General features: G+C 37.8%; 2 protein-coding genes across 6 annotated transcripts in view; both read right to left on the bottom strand.

Moving 5' to 3' along the window:
* cfap45 (cilia and flagella associated protein 45) overlaps window positions 1–842 on the bottom strand; it is a 239,992-nt gene extending 239,150 nt beyond the window's left edge. For 2 of the 3 annotated variants that reach the window (XR_007440749.1, XM_022679751.2), the window contains exons 1-2: window positions 680–842; window positions 335–472 (exon numbers count right to left, since the gene is read on the bottom strand). Coding sequence is in view for 2 of the 3 variants with exons in the window: in XM_022679751.2 (XP_022535472.2) it covers window positions 335–463 (129 nt within the window). In the remaining variant the exon portion in view is untranslated. The remainder of the gene's footprint in view (window positions 1–334; window positions 473–679) is intronic. The other variant, XM_022679752.2, reaches the window with a different exon arrangement.
* Window positions 843–10,578: 9,736 nt separating this feature from the next.
* si:ch211-195m9.3 (galaxin) overlaps window positions 10,579–24,658 on the bottom strand; it is a 46,516-nt gene continuing 32,436 nt past the window's right edge. For all 3 annotated transcript variants that reach the window (XM_049483479.1, XM_049483480.1, XM_049483478.1), the window contains exons 11-13: window positions 20,671–20,993; window positions 18,866–18,925; window positions 10,579–18,011 (exon numbers count right to left, since the gene is read on the bottom strand). In XM_049483479.1, the coding sequence (XP_049339436.1) occupies window positions 17,713–18,011; window positions 18,866–18,925; window positions 20,671–20,993 (682 nt within the window). In that variant the 3' untranslated portion in view covers window positions 10,579–17,712. The remainder of the gene's footprint in view (window positions 18,012–18,865; window positions 18,926–20,670; window positions 20,994–24,658) is intronic.

Below are 24,658 nucleotides of genomic sequence, written 5' to 3'. Positions count from 1 at the left end.
TAGGTAGGTAGGCAGGTAGGGAGGTACGTAGTTTGTCAAGTAGGCAGGGAGGTAGATGGGTAGGTAGGTAGGTAGTTAGGTAGGCAGGTAGGGAGGTACGTAGTTCATCAAGTAGGTAGGAAGGTAGATGGGTAGGTAGGTAGGTAGGTAGGTAGGCAGGTAGGGAGGTACGTAGTTCGTCAAGTAGGCAGGGAGGTAGATGGGTAGGTTGGCTGGCTGGTAGGTTGATTGATCAATATCTGCGTTAAATTAACTGAATGTTAACTTTAGAAGGGGTGTCCACAAACGTATGACATATAGCTAGCTGCTGCATATAGTTAGGTTGCACCTGTACCTGTGTCTGTGTCTGCCTAGGAGCTCCAAAAAGAGTCTCGTCCACTTGAGAGGTGAGCGCGCGCGTGCGGTAGCGCCGGGACAGCGGCCCACTGCTTCCGGTGCCGGACAGGCGCGAGGAAGACGTCATGCTGCAGGACTGCGGAGAGAGACACAAACAAACAGAGCGCTTATCAGAACTGAATCTCTGCACGCATACAGCGATACTTTGTCTCTGCAGCGATAACAGCGATATATTTAATATATATACCCTTAATATTTAATATACCCTTAATCTCCGTCTAAAACACAAACCAGCACAAACACAAAACCCAAACATTCTCCATATCAGCCGACTGCCACTGACCTGTACTCTACACACAAGAGAGGCAGAGACCGCCTGTAAACACGAGTCTCTCGCGGTCCTGAGCGCGGTTCACGCGGTTCACACGGTAAACGGTGTATCTAAAGGGCACACGGGTCCTCCGCTGCTCTCCTGCAGCTAACCCATACAGCGCTCTGTTGTTAGGTTGCTATGAGCAACAGGCACGCGGTCGCCATGGCGCGCGCGATAGCTCCCTGCGGAAAAAAAACACAAAACAAAACAGCAGGGCAGGTTAAAGCTGGTAAAAGCTGGTAGAAAAGTTCATTTTCACCAGCAGAGTGGGAGATTTTGACTGAATTTAGTTGTTTCAACTGGTCTACAAGGGTCAGTGTAACGTTTATCAGTTATCAGTATAAATTTTCTGACTTGAAAATAGAAAATAAGGTGTGAACGTCATTATTTATTTATTTATTTATTTTTTCACATTTTCTCACATGGTAAGATAAAAACGCATTTATTTTTTACATTTAATAGTCTACTTTTTATTTTTTCACAAATTAGAATTTCAGAAAAAAATTGAATAGATTGGCTGCACAGCTAAAATGCCTTCCACTGCCAGTTGCTAATTTGTTGCTAGGGAGTTGATGAGGTTTTGCTATGCTATCTGTGGTGGTTGCTATGCTGCAGCTATGTGGTAGCCAGGTGGTTGCTAGGCAGTTGCTAAGGTGTTGCTATGGTATCTGTGGTGGTGGCTAAGTCTTTGTTAGGTGGTTGCTGAGGTGTTGCTATGCTATCTGTGGTGTTTGCCATGCTGCTACTATGTGGTTGCTAAATTGTTGCTAGGCGGTTGCTAAGATGCTGCTATGGTATCTGTGGGGGAAGCTAGGTCTTTGCTAGGTGGTCACATTGCAGGGTCAGAACTAACTGTGGTATAAAATAGATTATAACCAATGACCAGTGACAATAAACCAACAGAAATAGTAATACAATACCCTCAGTTAGTTAGAGGAGTCACATTAATTAAAAGATGAGGAGACGTTTGCTGCTTGAACATCAGTGTTTTGAACACAACACAGAAATATTGCAGTATTTAGGAATTCCATATAACTTATAAGATATAACGTGAGGTTTTGCTGCCCTCAGGTTCTGAATCAATTAATTTAAGTGTTCTATACAAAGTCTCCGATCTTTTTTTTTTTTTTTTGCTCTGAATTTGATCCGGAACTTTTTGCATCTGCAGTCAGCTTGGCAAATAAATTTGCTGGGCATTTTTTTTATTGTTTGTACTTTGAAATAGATCAGATAGAACTGAAAAACTTATTTGTTACACATCCACATGTACACATACAGAGAGGCAATGCATCCTCCTTTTCTGTGGAGTAACTGTCTCTACTGTCCAGTGAAGACTTTTTGCTACTTTGGAGCATTACTGTGATGATTTGATTGCATTCTGCAACTTTCCATAACTATCTGAAGTCCATAATCAAGATGATTTGAGAATCATTATTAGTGATTAGCAACAGGATAATACCTGATTTGAATTTGGCGCAACAGTAGAATGGTTTGGATCTACAGATGTTTCAAATATTTAAGTTATTATCAATCATTTTCAAAATTCAACAATTTATCACAAGGAAAACGCAATAATACCCAAGGCAAGGGATTCTCCAGGACCAGGGCTGAAAACCAGTGCACCAGTGGAACTGGTGAGAGTGGTGAATCCCTGACTGTAAGGTGCACCCCCTTGTGGAGTGTAAGAGAAGTGCAGGGTGGTCAATCCACTCACACTTCTATTAATGAAGAGTTTTAATGTTCAGTATATAATAAATGGTCGTATGTAATGTTATGAGAAAACACAAATGATAAATGTCCTGGTTAAGGACCTGTATATTCTGAAACAGTTCTTCTATATACTGTAATGAAAACATGAAACTATTTTAAGTTGCACCCATTGCTGATGCAGTTGTGTACATGCACACACACACACACACACTCAGCTTGTCTAGTCCCTGTAGTAAAGTATTGCGTTTAGAAATAAGGAAAGAATAGAGGGCTAGAAAACTGTGTTCTCTGAAATGATGGAGCTCAATCCAGTACTGTGGGCATGAGTTGGGAAATTGACAACTAAATGCATTCAAATCCTCAAATTAGCAATGCTGTAGAATATCACATTAAGCTTTTTCTGGACAGTAGAGAGACAGTTACTTCAACAAAAGCAGGAGAACCACTTTTTAAAATCTTTGAATTCAGAAGAACTTGCTGTAGTGGGACTGCAGGTGAGGATGCTCTGTCCAGATGATGCGCTCAGGTGATATCATTTGCTGTATAGTGAATTAGGACCAAAAGACAGCAAACAAACAATCTTTGTTCATACCTCATTGTATTACGGTATATATTGGAAACTCTAGTGTACACTAGTTGTCTATACATTAAATTTTACAATGCATTGTGGGCAGACTTGTATGAAGTACTAGAGAACCAGACTTGAGTAAAGATACAAGTGTTCTGTCAATCAAAAGACTATAGTTTAAGCTCCACACTTAAGTGGCAGTATTAAAGTATTTTTTAAACATTTTGTACTTAAGTATTGGAAGTAGTTTTTCTAAAATGTACTGCTAAAGTACTGAAAATATAGGTACAGTACTGTGTTATGTAGTTATTACAGACAGCAGTGAAAAGTTCTCAGAGCAAAAGGCAGATTGGTAGCAGTGTGGTCTTCTTATAAGATCAGATTGATCACTTGATTTTTTTTCAACACTGGCGGTTCTAAATATCAGATTGTCCACCTGAGATGCTCCTGTCCAGTCACTCATTTTATCTATGTGCTGTAAAATGTATGTAAAAAAGGGAAGAAGATTTTGTGACAAACGTTTTACACAACAAGATTTGCGAATTTGCGAACAAAACTGCAGATTATATACATATAGGAGCAAAATGCTCGCATTAAGACAACTCCTCGGAGCAGGAGAGGAGAGTTTCAGTGTAATTTTATGGTCTAATGTTTACTAACCCCCTTAATCCCCAATTTTGATTTCAAGCTAACATCGGTGGTGTTAGTCTGTATAAACCATACGCCGTTTTCAAGTTACAGTTCTGTTACAGTTCACTTCTTGTGGATCTACTTTTTGGCGGAAGGCACAGACCGTATTAAAGCACATTCATTTGAGGGTCTTTTATTTTCTTTATTTATTTTGTAAAAAAAAAAAAAATTGAACACCCAATGGAACACTGGAGGTTGCGTGTTATTGCGAATAACATTACGGCTGTAACTTGGTCATGGATCATCACAGGCATGATGTTTATCAGATTCACTCTGATGGAGAGATTTATCTGGATAGGGTTTTTTGAAGATGAGAAGTGGGTATGAAAACAAGCTGAAATAAAATAGGAGTAACAAGGCTATTTTTAAAATGTAAGGAGTAGAAAGTTCAGATAATTGTGTGAAAATGTAAGAAGTAGACATCTGAAAACGAATTAGTAAAGTATAGATAACCAACATTTCTATTTAAGTAAGAATTTGTATTTCACTACTTGACATCCCTGTTTTATTTATATATTAAAGACATGAAAAACTACACAGAAATCATATTTTCCAGTTTAATCTCATTTTATTTTCACGTTTTGTTTCCTATCATGCATGCAACAATGACAGGGTGGACAATTTTAGTGACATGAACTGGCATTTGATGGAAACCTGGTTGAGCTAGAGAGGCAGACATGTTGAATTGTTCATTATGACCTTGTTCAGTTTCAAAGATACAATTAATATTTCTAAAATATTTTCTAAAATTACTGTAAAATGTAAACATGAAAGGGTAATCAGCACCATATTTACATCTTCAAGTATATAGAGACTACAGCATATGATAAATATTCAATGCAATTAATATTTTATTTGCTGAACATGCAGCAAATATCTTGTCTTTAGTCCATTAAAAACAAAACAGCGTGAAGGTTGTGATGTCACTGATGTCAAAGAGAACTTTTATTTATCTTTTTGTGGTTATCCCATGATGACATTGTGGTTTGAGAAATCATAGACATGTATAAACAGCTTGATTTTTTTTAGCTACATCAATACTTGAAATGTATTACTTAAAAAAGATCTTCAAATTCTTCATCTTCTTTATGCTAAGAAATAAAACCCCAGAACCCCAAACATCAATGAAAACTATAAAATATATAAAAGTAAAGTGAAGGTAGAGAAACATTCCTCTAGACGGTGGCTCGCAAAATTATTCATTCCCCTAAACATTTTCACACTTTGTCACCTTACAACCACAAACATAAATGTATTTTGTAGAGATTTTAGGCAATAAACCAACACAAAGTAGCACATAATTATGCAGTGGAATGAAAACTATACATGGTTTTCAAAATTTTAATCAAATACGAATCTAAAAGTTTGACGTGCAAAAGTATTCAAAAGTATACTTTATTGATACTTAGCAGAGGAGAGCTATTCGCTGCAATTACAGCTGTAAATCTTTTAAGGTTTGCCTCTACCAGCTTTGCACATCTAGAGACTACCTAGTTTCTGCCCATTCGTCTTTACAAAACAGCTCAAGCTCAGCCAGGTTTGATAAAGAGTATCTGTGAAAAGCAATTTTCATGTCTCCCCACAGAAGCTCAATGAGATTTAGGTCAAGACTTTGACTGGGCTATTGTAACACATGAATATTCCTTTATCTAAACCATTGCACTGTAGCTCTGGTTGTATGTTTAGGGTCATTGTCTTGCTGGAAGGTGAATCTCCTTTCTAGTCTTGAGTCTTTTGCAGCACTTCAACAAGTTTTCTTCCAGCATTGCCCTGTATTTAGCTCCATCTATCTTCCCTGTCCCTGCTAAAGAAAAGCATCGCCACAGCATGATGCAGCCACCACCATGTTTCAAAGTGGGGATGGTGTGTTTGGGGTGATGAGCAGTGTTACTTTTCTTTCACACATAACACTTTGCATTAAGTCAACATATTTAACTTTGGTCTCATCTGACAACAGCAACTTAGGGGTTTCAGAGTAAAGGGGGTAAAGTAAATGCTTTTGCTTGTCACATTTTTTTTTATTTTTATTTTATTTAAAGATTGTCATCATGTGAATATATAGCATACCTTTAGCCCTGTATGTCTTGTATTTTTCAGTCCCTGTCCTGCTTCTCTGTTTGTTGCTTTTTCCTTGTTTTTTTGTTTTCCTACACCATGTGCTCTGTAAGCACATGGTCCTGTTTCTGCCTTAGCTCCACCCTGGCCATTAGTGTCTTGTTTGTAACTCTGCCCCCTCATTTCCTGGCCCTGGTGTTCCTCACCCTCCTCGTGTATTTAAGCCCCACTGTTTCAGTGTTCATATTGGAGTATTTTGTGTGCTACTATGCTGTGTATGTGGGAGGTTTGTTTCCTATTTTGCCTTTGTTAATCTTGTTTCATCTTATTCAATTCGTATTAACTGCAATTATGCACATCCTCTCATCCTTCCAATGTGACATGAATAAATAAATGTAAATGAAGTGTAAAAGTTAATTTCAGGAAATTGGGTCTCTGAGGGTGGTGGTTTTCCTGGCAGGTGCACTAATGTTTTTATTGGGGAGATGGCGCAAGCATCATCCTCACAAGCCATGATTGGACAGTAGTACACCCTACCCTACCCTACACTTTTATAAACATGATAAATTATACGATGAAAGGTTTATGAGTTATGAGTTAATGCTGATGTCATGCCTTTTTTACTAGACACCATAATAAAGAATTGTTGATCCTTCTTTTTGGATGAAAGCCAGCGCAACCATAAGTCTCACCCACGCGGAAAAGGCTTGTTTTGATAGTGTTTTGGAACATGAGTGGTTTGGGGGCATCAGGTGCACTGAGATGTTGGGTAATGGCTGGGAATGGTTCGTTTAAGTACAGTCAGACGTGTGATGAAGAGATAATGAATGAGCAGAAGGCATGTTTGTCAGTAAAACATTCATCAGTTAAAAGGCTACATTCAAAAACAAGGCATTGGGTGTAAAACTTGATTATTTGATTTTTTTCAACATTTTCCAATTTTCTAGTTTTTCATTTTTGCCTTCTGCAACTCAGAATTTCAGTTTAGTTTTTTTTCATTTTGTGACAAATGTAACTTGAATTATTCAATCAGATGTTTGTTACAAGATGCAAAGATGAGAAAAAAACACATTAAAGCAAAAATTCATGAATGAATGAAAACCCATTTCTACTTCACTATACTTTAATGCAAAAGACATGTACATTTATCATTTATAGCAGGGGTATTTAATTAGAATTCTGTATGGTCTCTCTCTCTCTCTCTCTCTCTCTCTCTCTCTCTCTCTCTCTCTCTCGCGCGCACGCTTGGCGTGTCTTTAGTTTCCGACCGTTCTCATTTTTTCGCCAGTTCTCGGGCTCCCTATCCCTTTATAAAGGTGTTTTTTTCCCGGCCCCATCCTGGTCTGCACAGATCTGATTGGTAGAGGGGAGCATTTGGGGATTGGACTGTGCGTTTACTTCACTGCAAAACGCACACTGCAGCGACGCGATGCGAAACAAAGCAGGCAGCAAAAAGTTTAGATATTTTCAACTTTATGCAAATGAGAAGCGAGTTTCGCTGAGCGGTAGCCAATCAGGGCCACGCGGACAGGGCCTCAGCACCACACACGCCACAGGCTGAACTAATGAGTGAGAAAACGGAGGAGAAGCTGATTATAGACTTTTTGTGCTTTAAGAAACTGCTTTGTAAGATAACAGAGATGGAGGACCAGCTGGTCCTGAGCTACACAAAAAGAACAGCGTCCCATTTGAACACAGCACTGAACTACAACTCTGGGCATTCTTGCTGGTGGCAGATAAACTGCTTGCTCTTTCAGGCGACACACCCCAAAGCGGTGAGAAAAATGCAGAGAAAGCGATTTGGAGCGTCGTCGCGCCACTTCAGTGTGAACAAGACAGGTTACACCGCTTTAAATGAACACAGAATAAAATCCTCCTCCTTCCCTTCTCTGTAGTTTATCGGTTTGGGTCCACATTGGACAACGTCTGGGTCCAGACTCAGACCCTGGTTTATAGGATTTACAGAAAGTGTGTAATAAATTTAGGTAAACAAATTTAGGCAGGTACATAAATTTGGGCACCCCAACAGAAACATCAATATTTAGTAGATCTTCCTTTTGCAGAAATAACAGCCTCTAAATACTTCTCATAGATACCAATGAGAGTCTGGCTTATGGTTGAAGGTATTTTGTGCCATTCTTCTTTATAAATCATCTCCAATTCAGTCAGGTTTTACGGTTTCTGAGCATGAACAGCTCACTTTATATCATGTATTCAGGTTCAGCCATGTTAACATCAAAACCAAATGTTAAATTATAAAGGGATCTGCCTTACTGTTCTAATTCTTTATAGGGCAGCGTATCTCCCAATAAACATTTTAATGATCCCTGTCAGTGAACGCTTTGATCATGAGATATTCACAGAGTTTATGAGCAGGTCGTTTTCTTATTGTAAGTATCCAGCCCCGCAACTTCAACTTTGTCACTGATATATTTATCTGAAATTGGTGATTCAAACAACTAATAATTTATAATGGAAAATTATAAATATAAAATGATCAGGGGTACCCAAAAAATTTCATACCACTCATTGTCTCCTAGTTATATATACCATTGCTACAGATCGCTTAAATAGGGCCTCAAGAGTGTGAGGGTGTTGTTATCTCCAGTCACACCCTTCAATTCTATACTAAATCACAAAGGTATCAAATACTTTGTTACTTTATTTAAGTAGATATGTATCTATATGTTACTGGAGTAATTATTTTTCAATTGATTTTTATTTTTACTCCTTTTATTTCACACAATTATTTGAACTTTCTATTCCTTACATTTTAAAAATATTTAATTTCAGCTTTTTTTTATTACAGCTTCTTATCATTCAAAACAAATACCCTGTTCAGATAAGTCTCTCCATCCAGATAATGTGAATAATTGTGGTTGGATGAGATGTTTAAACACATATAACTCTGACACTCCATTGGTTTGTACTGCGATCCATCACACATCATGTCAGGTCACACTCCAGCAAGAACATAGCAGATGTATGTGGTCTAGTATGAAGATGATCTGTAGTAGAGGCTCAAAAAATTCGAGCAAAATGTCCCAGCCAAGCCTTATACTGCTCTGGAAAACCACTTTAAAATGATCCGTTTCTCTGATTTGAAGTTACAAATACAAATACTGTCATTAAGAGCATTTATTTGCATAAAATGAGTAATGGTCAAAACAATAAAGAAGGTACAATTATTTTAAACCTTAAATAATGCAAAAAAACAAGTTTAGAAACTTGTTTTTTAGAAACAACAATGCTAATGTTTTAATAGTTCAGAAAGCAATATTTGGTGGAATTACCCTGATTTTTAATCATAGCTTTCATGCATCTTGGCATGCTCTCCGCTAGTCTTTCACAATGCTTTTGGGTGACCTTATTCCACTCCTGGCACATAAAAACTCCTGAAGCTATTCATCTTTGTTTGATGGCTTGTGATCATCCAACTCACATCTTACATGATTACAGATATAAACCACAATACACCACCTTAGTGTGTCCCTGGACTATATATACTGACACGCCAAATGTCCTGGGGCAGGAATGAGTATTGTGTCCCATGACTTTTGCCATGTCTCATGTGAACTAGAAGAATGCTGCACTAATCTATGGGAGATGTGTATGTTGGGTTTCTTCCACTAAATATGAATGTGATTTCTGGATTTCTGTTATTCAGTTCCGGCCAGAAGCCACCAGTTACCATCATTACCACATTACCACTGCATTCACTGTTCACTGTGGTTGGTAATATTAGCATTCTATGATGTATTCCGGGTACATACATGACACTGTGGATCAAGGAGTGTTCTGTCCTGTCCTGTTCATCTTCACCCTCACTTCAACATCAGCATTAAATCAACCTCACTCACAAGATAACATCCCACAACTTATATACAGTCTTATGAAAAGGTTTGGGCACCCCTATTAATCTTTTTTTTAAAAGAAGCCATTTCTGCAAAAGCACACCTCAGGCGACTCTGTCTGTTTGTTTGAAATGGCTTCTTTCGCATCACTCTCCCATACAGCTTCTCCTTGTGCAAAGTGTGCTGTATTGTTGACCGATGCACAGTATCACCATCTGCAGCAAGATGATGCTGCAGCTCTTTGGAGGTGGTCTGTGGATTGTCCTTGACTGTTCTCACCTTTCTTCTTCTCTGCCTTTCTGATATTTTTCTTGGCCTGCCACTTCTGGGCTTAACAAGAACTGTCCCTGTGGTCTTCCATTTCCTTACTATGTTCCTCACAGTGGAAACTGACAGGTTAAATCTCTGAGACAACTTTTTGTATCCTTCCCTGGAACAACTATGTTGATCAATCTTTGTTTTAGATCATTTGAGAGTTTTTTTGATGAGCCCATGATGCCACTCTTCAGAGGAGATTCAAATTAAATACCTTTTCTCATGATTGGATACACCTGGCTATGAAGTTCAAAGCTCAATGAGGTTACCAAAACCAATTTTGTGCTTCAGTAAGTCAGTAAAAAGTAGTTAGGAGTATTCAAATCAATAAAATGATAAGGGTGCCCATACTTTTGCACCGGTCAAATTTTGGTTTAATGCATATTGCACATTTTCCGTTAGTACAATAAACCTCATTTCAATCCTGAAATATTACTGTGTCCATCAGTTATTAGATATATCAAACTGAAATGGCTGTTGCAAACACCCGAATATTTAGAACTAAAAATGATTAAGATTAACAGGGGTGCCCAAACTTTTTCATATGACTGTATATATGTGTGTGTTTTTCTGTTCAAAAGTTGTTCCCTGAGGTAACACTTCATGATGAATTTGCATTACATGATTTTTGTCGTGTCAGTTTATTTTGAAAAAAAAAAATGCACAAGTCTTTCATGTTGATTATATTTAAATACTTTATTTGAATACTATGTTGATATAAATGTATATAAATTGAAAAATAAAAAAAACAACAAAAAGGAATTACATTTCAATTGAGAACATTGAAAGCACAGTGCAGTCAGTTGAGCTTGACATCAGAAACACTGGTCTCATCAAGTTCTAAGCTTTAGTTTAGCATATAAAACATCACATACCTCAAAAAAACTCCTTAGATCCATCTAGAAAGTAGTTCGATACATTTAGCATAGCATAAAAAAACTACCACTTCCCAAATAGCTTGATAGTGTTATAATAAATGTCGTATGATGATAGTCTTATTCAAAACTAAAATAAAAAAGACCTGAATTCAAAGGGTTTTTTTACATTCTATTGAAGCTAAAAGCTAGCCTCATTTCTAGATTTCACAGAATTTTAATTCCAGGTCATATACCTTCTCACAGAACCAGTATGATACAGCCAGTTACAGTGGGGAGCTGCATATCAAGCCATCAAAATTCCTGATAGTTCAACAGTGGACTTGATGATATACTGGCTTGACGTATACTGGCTCCTACTCTGAGTAATCAGAGGATTTAAGGTGCTTGAAAACATTCAGCATTAACAGCATCTTATAAAAATTTAAAAAAGATAAAAAAGTCAAACAGAGATAAATTACAGTGTTGTATTATATATTTTTTTATTTTATTTAATTGTTTTAGAGCTACTGTAAACCACTGTAATATGCACCAGCCTCAGAAAACTACAACACAAGCAGAACGTGTACAGTACTATTCATGATGGTTATAATAATAAAAACAAAAAAAAAAATTAAGGTGACAGAAAGAATTCTTTTGATCACAATGCGATAGAAGAAGCACATTCACCTTCCTGCAAGCATTCAGTGGATGGTAATAGGGAAGCGACATATTGGAACTACTGTAAAAAGTGCACTTGAAGGAACAAGGTATATACAGTGGGGAATGTAATTATATGAAACACTGTGGATTTCGCAAGTTTTCCCACCTACAAAGAATGAAAAGATCTGTAATTTTTTTATTGTAGGTACACTTCAACTGTGAGAGACACAATCTAAAAATCAAGAAAATCACTTCGTATGATTTAAAAAAATAATAATTTGAATTTTACTGCATGAAATAATGAAATACGAATTTGATCACCAACCAGCAAGTTCTGGCTCTTATAGACTTGTTAGTTTTTTCTTTAAGAAGCTTTTTATTCTATTTTGCACTTATAACCTGTATTAATTCCATCTATTTGAACTCCTTACCTAAATAAAATACACATCTCTACCATAGCCAAGACCAAAGAGATGCCCAAGAACACACAGGGACAAAACTGTAGATCTGCACAAGGCTGGGATGGGCTACATAGAGGTCAATAGGCAAGCAGCTTGGTGAGAAGCCAAATATAAAACAAATATTGTCGCAATTATTAGAAAATGGAAGAAATACAAGCTGACTGTCAATCTTGCTCAAGATCTCTCCTCATGGGGTAAGAATAATTCTGAGAATGGTCAAGAATCAGCCCAGAAATATGTGGGAGGACCTGGTTAATGACCTGAAGAGAGCTGGGATCACGGTCTCAAAGATTACTATTTGTAACACACTATGTCGTCATTAAAATTTTGTAGGGCTCACAATGTCTCGGCCCGGTTAAAGTTCGCCAATGACCATCTGGATGATCCTGAGGAGGCATGGGAGTAGGTCATGTGATCAGATGAGACCAAAAAAGAAAAAAAAAAGCTTCTTGGTATTAACTTCATCTGCCTGCTGTGTTGTATGGTGTGCAACTACACCATATTGAAGGGAGGATTGATGGGGTCATGTATCGCAAGATTTTGGTCAGCAACCTCCTTTTTTTAATCATTAAGAGCATTAAAGATAGGTTGTGGCTGGGTCTTCCAGCATGACAATGACCCCAAACACACAGCCAGTGCAACTAAAAAAGTGGCTCCATAAGATGCATTTCAAGATTCAGTCTTTAGACCTGAACCCAATAAAAAGTCTTTGGATGTGCTAAAAGGAGGAGCTGAAACTCAAAGTTGCCCAGCGACAGCCCGAAACCTGAAAGATCTGCAGAAGCACTGTATGGGGGAATGTGTCAAACTGCCTGCTGCAGTGTGTGCAAACTTAGTCGAGAACCATAGGAAACATATATACAACTCTGTAATGTAGAAAAACTGCAAATGGAGATTTCATTACAAAATATTAAGTTCATATTTTCTATTTAATCTAATACATATTTCACACAATAAAATGCTAATTAATCAGTTAAAATGTAATTTTCTGGATTTTGTTTTTAGATTCTGACTCTCACAGTTGAAGTGTACCTACGATAAAAATAAAGATCTCTCCTTTCTTTGTAGGTAGGAAAATTTGCAAAATCGCCAGTGTATCAAATATTTTTTTTCCCAACTGAAAAAAAGTGGTAAAATAAAGGTGATTCAATATGGATTGGTGTGAAATGCTCCACGGTAAGAAACTTGTTTAGTAAAGTTCACAGAGGTGGTGATTGGAAGGAGATCACTAAAGATTTTAATGCCCATAAAAGAGTCATCACAAAACAATAATTATAATAAATGGTTATGAATACATTCATCTGATCCCTGAGATCATTTTGAGAGAGCATTTTGGCTTAAATCCAAAATTATAAATAGTATAGGTTATAACTACAGTGATAATATATATATAAAAAATATGTGTAAAGGGAGTCCCAATAACTGGACAAAGTAATAAATTAAGCTCGGACAGTCGAGTTACCAATACAAGGGAGTGTTGAGAAGCTCCAAGGATTTATATCCTTCACCTTCCAAAGAAGGGGAGCTGCGTCTGTGGTTGAAGGAACTAAATTTAAAACATCTAGCCAAACGTCCACGTGTCTGATCTTACCATTCTGTGGAGGGAAAACCCACACAGAACCTCTTAACCCAGAGAAATTGCTTGATTCTGAAGCTTCAGTGAAGCATTGATGGGGCTCGTAGATTAGCTTGTAGGCTAACATCTGCTACAGGAGCCTCACTAGCACCAATCACGTCAATTTCGCTGGAGCGAAACTGAGTTGAACCATTTCTCTGGATTTGGAGTTTCTGGTGATCTGGTTTACCTCCACAAAATAACAAAAAAGTCTCAAACACTCACATTTGTTTGTTGTGTTTGTTATACATACTGTACATTGTTGTTATATACTTCATGATCAGTGTCCACAGCAGTAGCTGCTTTAGACTACATTCACTTTAAATATGATAAAACCATAAACCTGACAGGATCTGATGATCATAACATGACTAGAAATTCCAACACAAAGGCGAAATAAACTAACTTTTTGAAAGTGGGCGTGGCCACATAAGATGAACGTTTGTATTGTAGACATCATAACTCCTGGCTTCTGATCACCACCTGAGAACAGTAGAGGTAAGTGCATTTCTGTACAATGAAACATTTCACACCAAACCCCCAGTTGCCCTGCGTAAATCTTTCTGAGGCTCCAGACTGGTCGATCTCCATCACCAGGATTGAGCAAATCGGATTTAATATTTGTAGGAAATTCACATATTTCCAACAACTATTAAATCAGCATTATGGGCCTTCACACATAAAAGCTCTGGCCTTATTCACATTATAAGTATGTGGTAACTCAAATCAGATTGTAAATACATTTCAAACCACTTCCAAATGTGGTGTCTGCCAGTCCAGACTATTAAAAAGCTACCTGTATACAATCTAGGAATGCCAAAAATCATATTTGAGAGTCTAGCAGCCTGAAAATAGACTTTCATATGTGACCCCAGATCAGATATGTCCAATTTATGAGCATATGACATGAATAATTTCTTTACAAAACTCTAAAATAACTCAATAACTCAATAATGTCCAAAGTTCAATATGTGAACAGGTGTCATTTATACTGAGTAACAGCAACACTTCCATTAATATTTTATTTAATAATTGGTCTCCATAATTACATAATTTATATCGTAGTGCTCTGTAGTGCTGATGCGCATAAGTGTTTACGTCGTCAAAATAGACAAATCCAATCTGAACCAAAAATCAGAACTGATTAATGAAACTTGTAATGTGAACATATTTTCGTTTAGTTCAGGGAAGTGAATGTGCTTCTTCTAAAGCATTGAAGTCTCTAGAAAGTAAACCTTTATAGCACCTTTTAGCTTTCTGCTTAAGTCCTGTAATTTCTGAGTGCAATCTCGACTAGCACTAGTAGCTCACGTTAAAATTATCTCTTGCATAATACATTCACATTAAGTTTTTTTTTTATTATTTTTATTATTTTATTATGAATATATGTTTTTAGTGAACAGTCTGGTAGTTTTAAAGCTTATAATAAAAACTGTAGCTATAAAAGACTTTATTTCTAGCATGCATATATTAAAAATGATTAAAAAATACACAACATAGCTTATTTTCCACTGTATGACTGATTTACTATCCCGTCAAAATCACGTCATTCCACATTGGTGCACACTTGTGTAAAGTCTGTAGCAAAAGAATCATGATATTTTGTCTTGAAAGCAGTCCATTCTTTTTTGCGAAGCAGTCTGCAGTTGATATGCCTGCAGTAAAATATTGTGCACTTTAATATTTTGTTATATATTTTTTGCTAAATTAAATGTAACAATATTTATTTTGGTACACAATTATTATTATTATTATTTTATTGAAGATCACACTCTTGGTAAGTTACTGTTTACAGATTAGACAAAAATAACTGTTCATTAACTGTTCAATTTAACCTCCAGTAGGACTAAATCTACAAAGTTAAAAGTACTTTTTAGGAGCTAGGAATTCTTTTATTTGAAATTGTGAAGGAACCCCTTCATGTGATTTGATAAAGGATAATTTTTTCAAAAAAAAAAAAAAGTTCCTCAAAGCACACAAAGATGTTCAAACATAAGAACCCCTAGCAGTTCCTCAAGGAATTAAATAAACAGGTTCCTTGAGGACATTTAGGTATGAAAACTCTGGAGGAACCCCTTAAGGTGCTTTGAGGAAGGTTTAAGAAACGTTTCCCCAGAAATTGGGGTTCTCCACAGTTTAAACACCTAACGTTCCTCGAAGAACTAATTATTTACTTTTAACAGTGTACAGCTGGAGACTGGATTCAGTGTTCGGATTTGAAGACCCGGGCGATATATAATGTAGAGGGAGTACAAAAACTATTGACCACTGGATGAGGGATCGACCTGTTCTGGTTAACTGTAAAGAATGAGTTCTTATAGCATCTTATATGGAAGTCTTGAATGTGACCCGAACTCTATACTTGCCTTTTAGATAAAAATCTCTATTTAAAATGCAGTCTAGTCTAAAAATAAGCTTAATCCCTGCCTGAGAAACTGCTCCATGGTGGTCTTGTTGAAAAAAATAAAATCATGTCCAGCTTAGATTGGTCGAGCTGGTTAAGCTGGTTAAGCTGGTTAAGGGTAAATAATCAGTATACTGCAGTTAATGATCTTAGGATGTTTTAAATCTATCACGTTTTCTGGATGTTCTTAGATCAGTTTTATTTAAAGTGTTTAAATGTTGTTTTAATGTTTTTAAAAGCTTCTGGTAACACTGCTGTAACAAATGTATGCCATTTTACACAGATCACAAGTGTCGCTGTGTTTTGGGAGAGCATCACAAGTATTTAAATCCCCCCACTGGTAGGTCTGTGCTATCCAGGGACCAGCCAAAGCACTTCCCACCAGTGAGAAGCTTAATACTTGCGAAAGGGCTATTCATTTTACGTTTTACATGAATACAATATTACGGAACGATCTGAATAACTGTTGCCCCATTGTTACACATATTTTGCTTTATATGGCAAACTTACAGATATTCTAAATTTCTGCATAATCCAGTCATTCAGGTGTAAACAGTCACCCAGAGTGGTTTGGAACTATTGTTATTTTGCCATGTCTGCTGGAAGCTTGTCGCTCATCTGTTTCGCAGTGGACAATTCCAGCCAGAAGCTGCCAGTCACGATAATTACCACACTACCACTACACTGTGGGTGGCAATATTAGCCTTCCCACGGCACACCTGACACTTTATATCAAGGAACGTTAAATACCCTTGTAACTTCAGAAACGTAATATCCCATCTATCTGCACCCACTTACAGACATTACTACCCCATAACTAACTCCCATAATTCACCATTACTGAATCTCACTCACAAGATAACACCTCACAACCTATACAGGTGTGAGCGCTTCCAACACTTCAAGATCATCTTACCTACTGCTATAACAAGTCTTTTGAGTTTGTACATGCAGTGCAATATAATTCAAATTGGTAACATTACATTTGAGAAAAAAAGGGCACTATTTTGCCTTACAACACCTGTATGAACCCTTCCAAAATTCCATCTGTTTACTGGCTTTAAACAGCGTCTCAGACAACATACTGGCAACAATCAAGTGCAACAACATTATACTGTATTAGCTGGCCTTAAGAACCTTTAACCATCACGTTACTATCACCACGTCTATAGACATTTTAGACGAAGAAGTTCCACTAAAACAGTGGCGCCAATCACCTATAGAGAACCTCATGTCCTGCCCTGCACATTCTAGAGTTTACTCTGCTTCCAACACACCTAATCCAGCTAATTAGCTTATTAAGAAGCTTTTCCTGAGTTGATGGTGGCTATGAAGATCAGGAAACCACTGAAATATGCAGAACAGTGCTTCTCTGGGACTAGGAATAAAAAACAGTGGACAGTCTTCAGTTCATTAAGAATCTTTTAGGGGTTCTTCAATTTCTTTCATTTGAAGCTGGTGGGGGAAGCTCTTAAGGTGCTTCAAGAAACATTTTCTTTTAAATTCGTTGTCTTAAAGGTTCCCCAAAACAACTTAAGAAGAGGTTCCTTCACAGTTTCAACTGAACATATACTTATAACAGGGTAGAACACTCCAAACCACTCTGAACGACGGTAATTTCATTATGCAGAAAATTAAAAATCAATTCAATGGAAGTGTCTTTTTAAGTTGTTTCATCTAAAGTGAGCAGTCTTAGGTTTTCAAACCGTGCTGAGAAGACGTGACCTTATGCCAAATTTTGCCCAGATATCATCACCCTTCATGATCTACAGTGGAAAACAGGCTGTTGGGATGAACTGGCTGCGGTTTGGCTTTTAGGTAGCGTTGTGTGAGCCGGCACTCTGGCACAGGCTTAGGATGGTATGGATGGGAGAAGTCAGGCTGCTGACATCGGCCATGGGCTCACACTGCTCGCCGTCGTCTTTTTTCTTCCACAGGTAGGTCTTACCAGTCTTGAGTGCAGGGAATTTGCAGTGGTTCATTTGCACAGTTTCCGGAGCTTTAGCAAAGACATTGATGCCACTGGTGGAGAAGCTGACATTCAGCACGTCCTGCAGCAAGACAAAGCGCTCGCTCTGCTTGATGGCGACACTCTCCACGGTTCCCAACAGCACTGGAAATGAAACACATATGGACAAATATGGATGAGTACGAGCCATCTCAAATCTTAATTTCTGAATTTGTGCATAGTTCAAACACTGAACACCACAACTCAAAAAAATCACAAGTGAACAAAACTGACTCAACTCAACACATGCAGTAGCTCTTTCCATTGAAATGAATAGGATGCATTGATGCAAAATGGCAAATGGACACATACCATTACACATGCATTTTAGGACAAGCTGAGAAGAACATTACTACTAGTTTTTGAGTGCGTAGTATACTCAAATATGCATTAGTCAGTTTTGAGTGTGGTTATAATAGACACTATTATTACAGATCTGAAACAGCTGATCCTGATGGGCTTTCTGTGTATTTACAGAACAAAATATTTGAGTGGGAATCCCAACCTGATGCTCACAGTCCACTGAACCCAACCCAAAACATTCTTGCTTTAGATCTTTTATCACAACGCTTGCATTTTGGCGTGTCATAAGACTCCTACATTTTATCAGCTTAATCTATTTACCTGTTATAGCAAGCATGTTCTGTTTTAAACCGAATTACGCACAAGTGAACAAAACAAAAACAGCACAATGCACATGTGGCAGCTCTCTCCATCAACATGGATAGGATGCATTGATGCAAAATGGCATGAGGACACATACCCTTACACATGCATTTTTGGACAAGCTGAGAATTATATTTTCAGAAACTGAAATATTCTACACATTTTGCACTAGCAATCAGGCCTCATTCCAACTCCCACAATTCACACCAGTATTCAAACACTTTTTCACTTCACCATGAACCAAGAAAAATGTAACAAAAACAGAAGCATTCTAATGATTAAAGAATCATTACCTGACTTATTGCAAACAGTATCCTTGGTGAAGTCCATCAGCCATAACTCGTGACTCACAGCTGTCAGAAGATACAAAAAGATGATTTGTTACACACAGTGATGTTGGGGTGGTGGGAGATGGGTAGGGGTGGTGTGTCCCAATCATGTCCTAATTAGTCAGACTAGTTTTGGAGTGTGCAGTATGTAGTATAGGTAAAAACATTGAAACGAATAGGATGCATTGATGCAAAATGGCAAGTGGACACATACCCTTAAACATGCATTTTAGGACAAGCTGAGAAGAACATTACTACTATTTTTTTAATGTGTAATATGGATAAACGTGTAATATGGATAAATAGTGGAGTGTACTAAATATCCACAATAGATACTCTGTATTAGTCAGTTTTACAATGAACAATATTATAACGAACACGGCCGGAATGACAGGTACGGTCTATTGCAAGAGTTCCCAATCTTGTGTGATTCACAGTCTTCCTAACCCACACCAAAACATTCTGCTGAAGATTTTTTATGATAACATTTTTTGGCGTCAATGACATCATTGCACGACATCATAATTTTCCAGTTAATCTAAATTAAACATTTTCACTTTGTATTTCCTGTTATAGCAAGCTGCACGACAGTGTGGAATTGTTCTGTTTATACTTGTGAAGGTTTAAATTTCTTTCTTGGACATGTTAAAATAGCTTGATATTTTTATTCACATATATTCAGGTAAATGGCTACATTATTTAAAATGTCCTCAAAAAAAAACATTTCTACTATTTAATCACTAAAAATAATTATTTAACTCAACCAGGCAGTACTGCAGACATGGCAAAAAGCCCCATCCCTCATTAAAGAAAAACTGTAAAAGAAAATGTTTTTAAAAAAAGGTCTTAAAGGTGGAGGTTAAAGGAGAAATCCGGTGTTTAATGGACTTGGGGTTTAGTAAAGCATGATAATAAGTACAAACTCTGTTCAGAGGATACTTTAAGCTTGTTAATGATGAATGTAAATGTAAAAATACTGATTTCTTTTCGTGGGCACACCAGATTACTCCTTTAACATATCCTCTTTATTCCTCTAGTAGTGCTTTTCCACCGACGTGGAACCGGCACTCTTCTGGTTTGTGAACCTAATTTTAAACTTGTTCGCCGTGTTTCTACCAACAAAAAGAAGGTCCAAGAACCAAGAACGCTCATTCGCAGTGGGAACCAAATAATACTAGGTACCTCAGCGCGAACCATCACAACATCTGTGGGCGTGTCTGAGAATGCCCGATGGTTTGCTGAGGAAACACAGTATTTACTCTGGATTTGGTGTTCTCTGGAGATTCAAGATAAACTTGAAGGGAGCACTGGGAAGGAGAAACTCTACATTTAACTAGAGGAGGGATATGTTTGCAGTAAAGAGCCAGTCATAAACAAGCTGAAAAAGCTTAAAAATGAAGTGTAGCTGGGCGGGGGAGTGTAGCGGTGTTTTATGATGTGCTGGGCAGTAGGTCACCTAACCAGATGACTGGGGCGCTGAATTCTGCCAAAACAGCGGACCAGTTCAACCCTGGCTCTCCGACTCCGTCCACATCAGCCAATAGTGGCGTATGTTTACTGATGTGACGTTTTGACGGTTCTACTAAAAATGGTGGAAACGCGGGCTGGTTCACTGAAGTCCGAACAGAACTAGTTCAAGAACCAGAGATCTTTTGGTGGAAAAGTGCTATGAATGTTTTTGGCTAGTGCCCCCTAGCATTGTCTCTGCAGCCCACAGGTTAAAAACCACTCGTCTATTTAAAGAATGTAACTCTAGCATTGCCACATACCTTGTGCTTCTCCTTTCAATGGGTTAGTTGGCTCGGGAATCAGTCGTCCGGCGCAGCAGCTCCACAGGGAATGGCTGTAATACAGGTGCCCACAGCAGGAATGTCCGGGCTTGGCATCGTAGATCAGAGTTTCATCTACTGAGTGGCAGCAGTGCTGCTTCTTCTTATTGGTCAGCAGTAGAGTGCCGCAGCATCCGACCTCCTCTTTGTTCAGGCCTGTCAGGTCATGGAGGTGACCAGAGCAGCACTTGTGAGTACCGCTACTAGCGGAATAAGCGCAAGAGCCACAGCAGACCATGTCTTCATGTCCAGCCGTTTTGTGTCTGAGAATAAAAAACACAGAACAGAAAAAAAGTGGTTAAAGCAGTGTTCACTGCTAGCTTGGCGAGGCTGGTGGACCAGCGACACGTTCTGTCTATGCCCAAGTCTATTCCCAGTGCCCAGTTACAGAATCCACCTTAAGTACCAATTAAGTACAATGTTAAGTAAAGAATTTTCCATTACATCCCCTTACTGTTTTGGTTAACTATGTTTTGGGTCTGTTAAATCATTCTAAGTGAACAGACCATTGAGGATCTATGAAGTGATTTTTGCAGGTTTGTTTAAAGGAGAACTGAAAATAGTGTGAAATAGAATTGGGTTGTTGTGAAACATGATAACGACCACAAAATCTTTTATCAAATAGCCCACCTCTATTCTCTCCCTGCATTTTAAAATACTGCACTCTTAGCCAATGCTCTCAACAGACTTATAATGCTAGTGATAGGGGCATAGCGTTTTCCCATACAAAGAAAAAAACTCAAAGTAGCTTCAAACTTCACTGGTAGAATTCTGAGAGCCCTGACGTTTAAAACAAGGCACTGAGAACTTTTAATGTGTGTGTGTGTGTGTGTGCACTTAGCGCCTGGCAGCGTAGAGAGAAAGTAAACCGTTTTATTCTCAGGGTAAAGGAAGGCTGTTGTTTTATTAACCCAAAAATTTGTTTTGTTATGTTCTTTCTAAGATTTTAGCCTTTTTGTAGCTTATCAGAGGTAAACTTCAGTTAAAAAAAAAAACAAAAAAAAAAAACAAAAACACATCTTTTACTCTTACTTTTAGGGGCGTTTTAGCCTGTTTGAGCCTTTCTAAAAAATGATACCCTGCTACACTACTTATCCTTCCATTCTTTGCAAAGCCAATCGTTTGTCACTTTTCTTTCTTCTCGTAATGCACCCATATTTGGTTCCTCAGATTTGGAGCATTGCTATAATTGTGTAGGTATTGTAAGTAGATAAGTAATCAGAGAGACAGATAGAGTAATCTGATGGTAAACGAGTGTGTAATGTATAAAACCCTCTTCAGATGGGCAGATAGAAATCACAGTGGTGTACAGTAGTTACACTGTAGACAGCAAAACATCTCAGCCACCTCAGATAAGTGCACTTATCTGCCTTTGCTCAAAACAAGGTCATAGACGTTCACTTCCAGACATTATTCAATCCCACCCCTCAGCTGCCACATAGCTCACTGTCTACACACTGTCTGCTTCATCCTGTTCAGACATGGCACATCCTGCAATTAGGCCATTTGTCATTTTTTATATTAAGTCATTTATCCATATCCAAGTCCTCAGACCATGTGCCAAGTATAATACAGACACGGGGGCAGGGTGTCCAGTGCAACAAAGAGAGACTGTTTGGGCTCAAGGTTCTTTGTAAATGTTTAGGGGCTTATTAATAATCTTGTTCTTTTCTCAATAAAGCCTGAATTAGACATGTGTATATGATTTATTCACTAACCTTATTCAGACCTTAGCACTGACACTTTTGTGTGTTTTAGTCTCTAATTAGTAGTGTACCTTAGAACTTTACAACATGACTTACTGAACTCCATTTAACTCTATAAACTCTAATACAGCAACCAAAAACTACTAAACTCTCCTAGATCAAAGTGCTGCCAATTACACTTTTGAGGAATTGAGGAACATTTCATAATTTGATGAATTAATTGCTTAAGAGGGTGGTAACAAAGTGCTAATTGTGCATTATAACAACTATAACTAACCAATTATATACTAATAAAGTACAAATACAAGACACACAAAAGAAAGTAAAATAAATAAGGTAAATAAATCATTTTCAACTGTCTATTTCAGGCTTTATTGAACAAAGAACAATACATTAATAAGCTCCCTAATTTGTGGTCCTTAAGGCACAAAAGGCATATGCTATTTCTTCCAATTAATCATGGGTGTGTTTTGTGTCACCTGCCATTCCCTCTAAGAACCAGGTGCGCTCTGACTTTGGCGGATTGCTATTTTAACGGTGCAGTCCTTCTGCGCTTCTTAGCCTGTGAAGGTGAACAAGCAGGTCAATTACAGGAACAGCAATGTTATTTTATTTTATATACTGTATACTGTTTATTGTTGATGATAAAGTTGGGTTTGTGCACTGCTGCGTTACCTTGTTTGTATGTGTAACAAATGGGGGCATATAGTGGGGGCATATAGCCCCACACAAAATAGCGACGGAGTATATATATATATATATATATATATATATATATATATATATATATATATATATATATATATCTGTAAACCGCGTCACTATTTAAACAACGCATTTGAAATGCATAAAAATAGACTGTTGATGGGGTGTAAGATAGCAATAAGCATCTTGGCACCCCTTGCGAAGGATGTAAGATAGGGCCCCAGGTTTCAGTTTCTGTTATGTGCAACAGAATATTAAAGAAAAAAGAAAATACATTATGTCTTTAGAAAAAAGAAAATACATGATGTCTTTTACAATGGATACAGGGTCTGAAATGGTTAAAGCATACAACCATGTTTAGGTGCCCTAAAAGTGACAACAGTGTAAGAACAGTGTTACAGAACTTTTCTTATAATTTTTTTTATTTTATTAAACTATGTAAAAAGCCCTAACTGTTAACTTGTATTACTTGGCTTTTAATTTGACATCTTTTTTAATATCGCGAGATCAAACGAGACTTGGCCAGGATGAGAGACAGCCAGGATGAGAGAGCGAGGACCATGCTGAGAGACTCTTCCAGCTTCTCAACAAAGTCTTTAGTCTTTAGCCTTTTGATAGAAGCTCATTCCCAGACATTCCCTGAACCCACCCTGCAGCTGCAGCATATTTCAGTGTCTACACTGTGTCTGCTTCACGCTGCTGGAACACAGCATGTCGAGCCACGAGCTACACGCTGCCCCGTCTCGTGCTTCGGCTTCTACAGACAGACTATTACCAGAAGACATTCCAAACATTAGACTCCTGATTTCTCTCACGTAGTCCAGGAACACGATCCATAGCTGGAAAATATGAGTGTTGCTGTAAGATTCCCCAAAAACAACACACCCAGATACACCCTTATGCTTGCAGCTAGAATGCATTTTAGACACCGATAAGTGCAGATAACTGCCTTGTCTACACAGAACAAACTTCTGTTCTATTTATGCCATAAACAAGCCAGTGAGATGTACAGCATCAGCTTTGTGTTTTTGCTTTAGCTTCTCTTTTTCACACAATGCCTCCCTTTATAAACATGTACAAACACAGACAGAGAGGAATCTCAAAACTGACAGACGACGAATACCAGCAGAACACAGTGGCATTCCAATGTCTGGACACCCGGGTCAAACATCTGATACTGATTATGTGAACGGAAATTTGTTTTTCTATTTAGTTATATGATTACAGACTGTAGTCCTGTATCTGTTATCTGTTTCTCTGCATCCTTTATTATTTATTATCCTCTTTTAACCCTTTCTTTCTTCAATGACCAGGACCTCACAGCACCAACACAGTACCTCCACTCAACTATTAGACACTCCTACCTACAGTATTCTCCTTGTAGATAAAGTAAAGTCAGAGACAGAAGCTCTAAATCTGTTGCTGTTTGTTTTGGTCATCCTTATGTCCTTCATCAGTGATTACAGGACGTTGCCCACAGGACGCTGTTGGTGGTATAGTCCTGGAGTGACACTAAC

This window comes from Astyanax mexicanus, chromosome 9 (assembly GCF_023375975.1).
Source record: "Astyanax mexicanus isolate ESR-SI-001 chromosome 9, AstMex3_surface, whole genome shotgun sequence".
NCBI lineage: Eukaryota > Metazoa > Chordata > Actinopteri > Characiformes > Acestrorhamphidae > Astyanax > Astyanax mexicanus.
The sequence above is the reverse complement of the archived record's forward strand: the minus strand, read 5'-3'. Positions and strand labels throughout refer to the sequence as shown.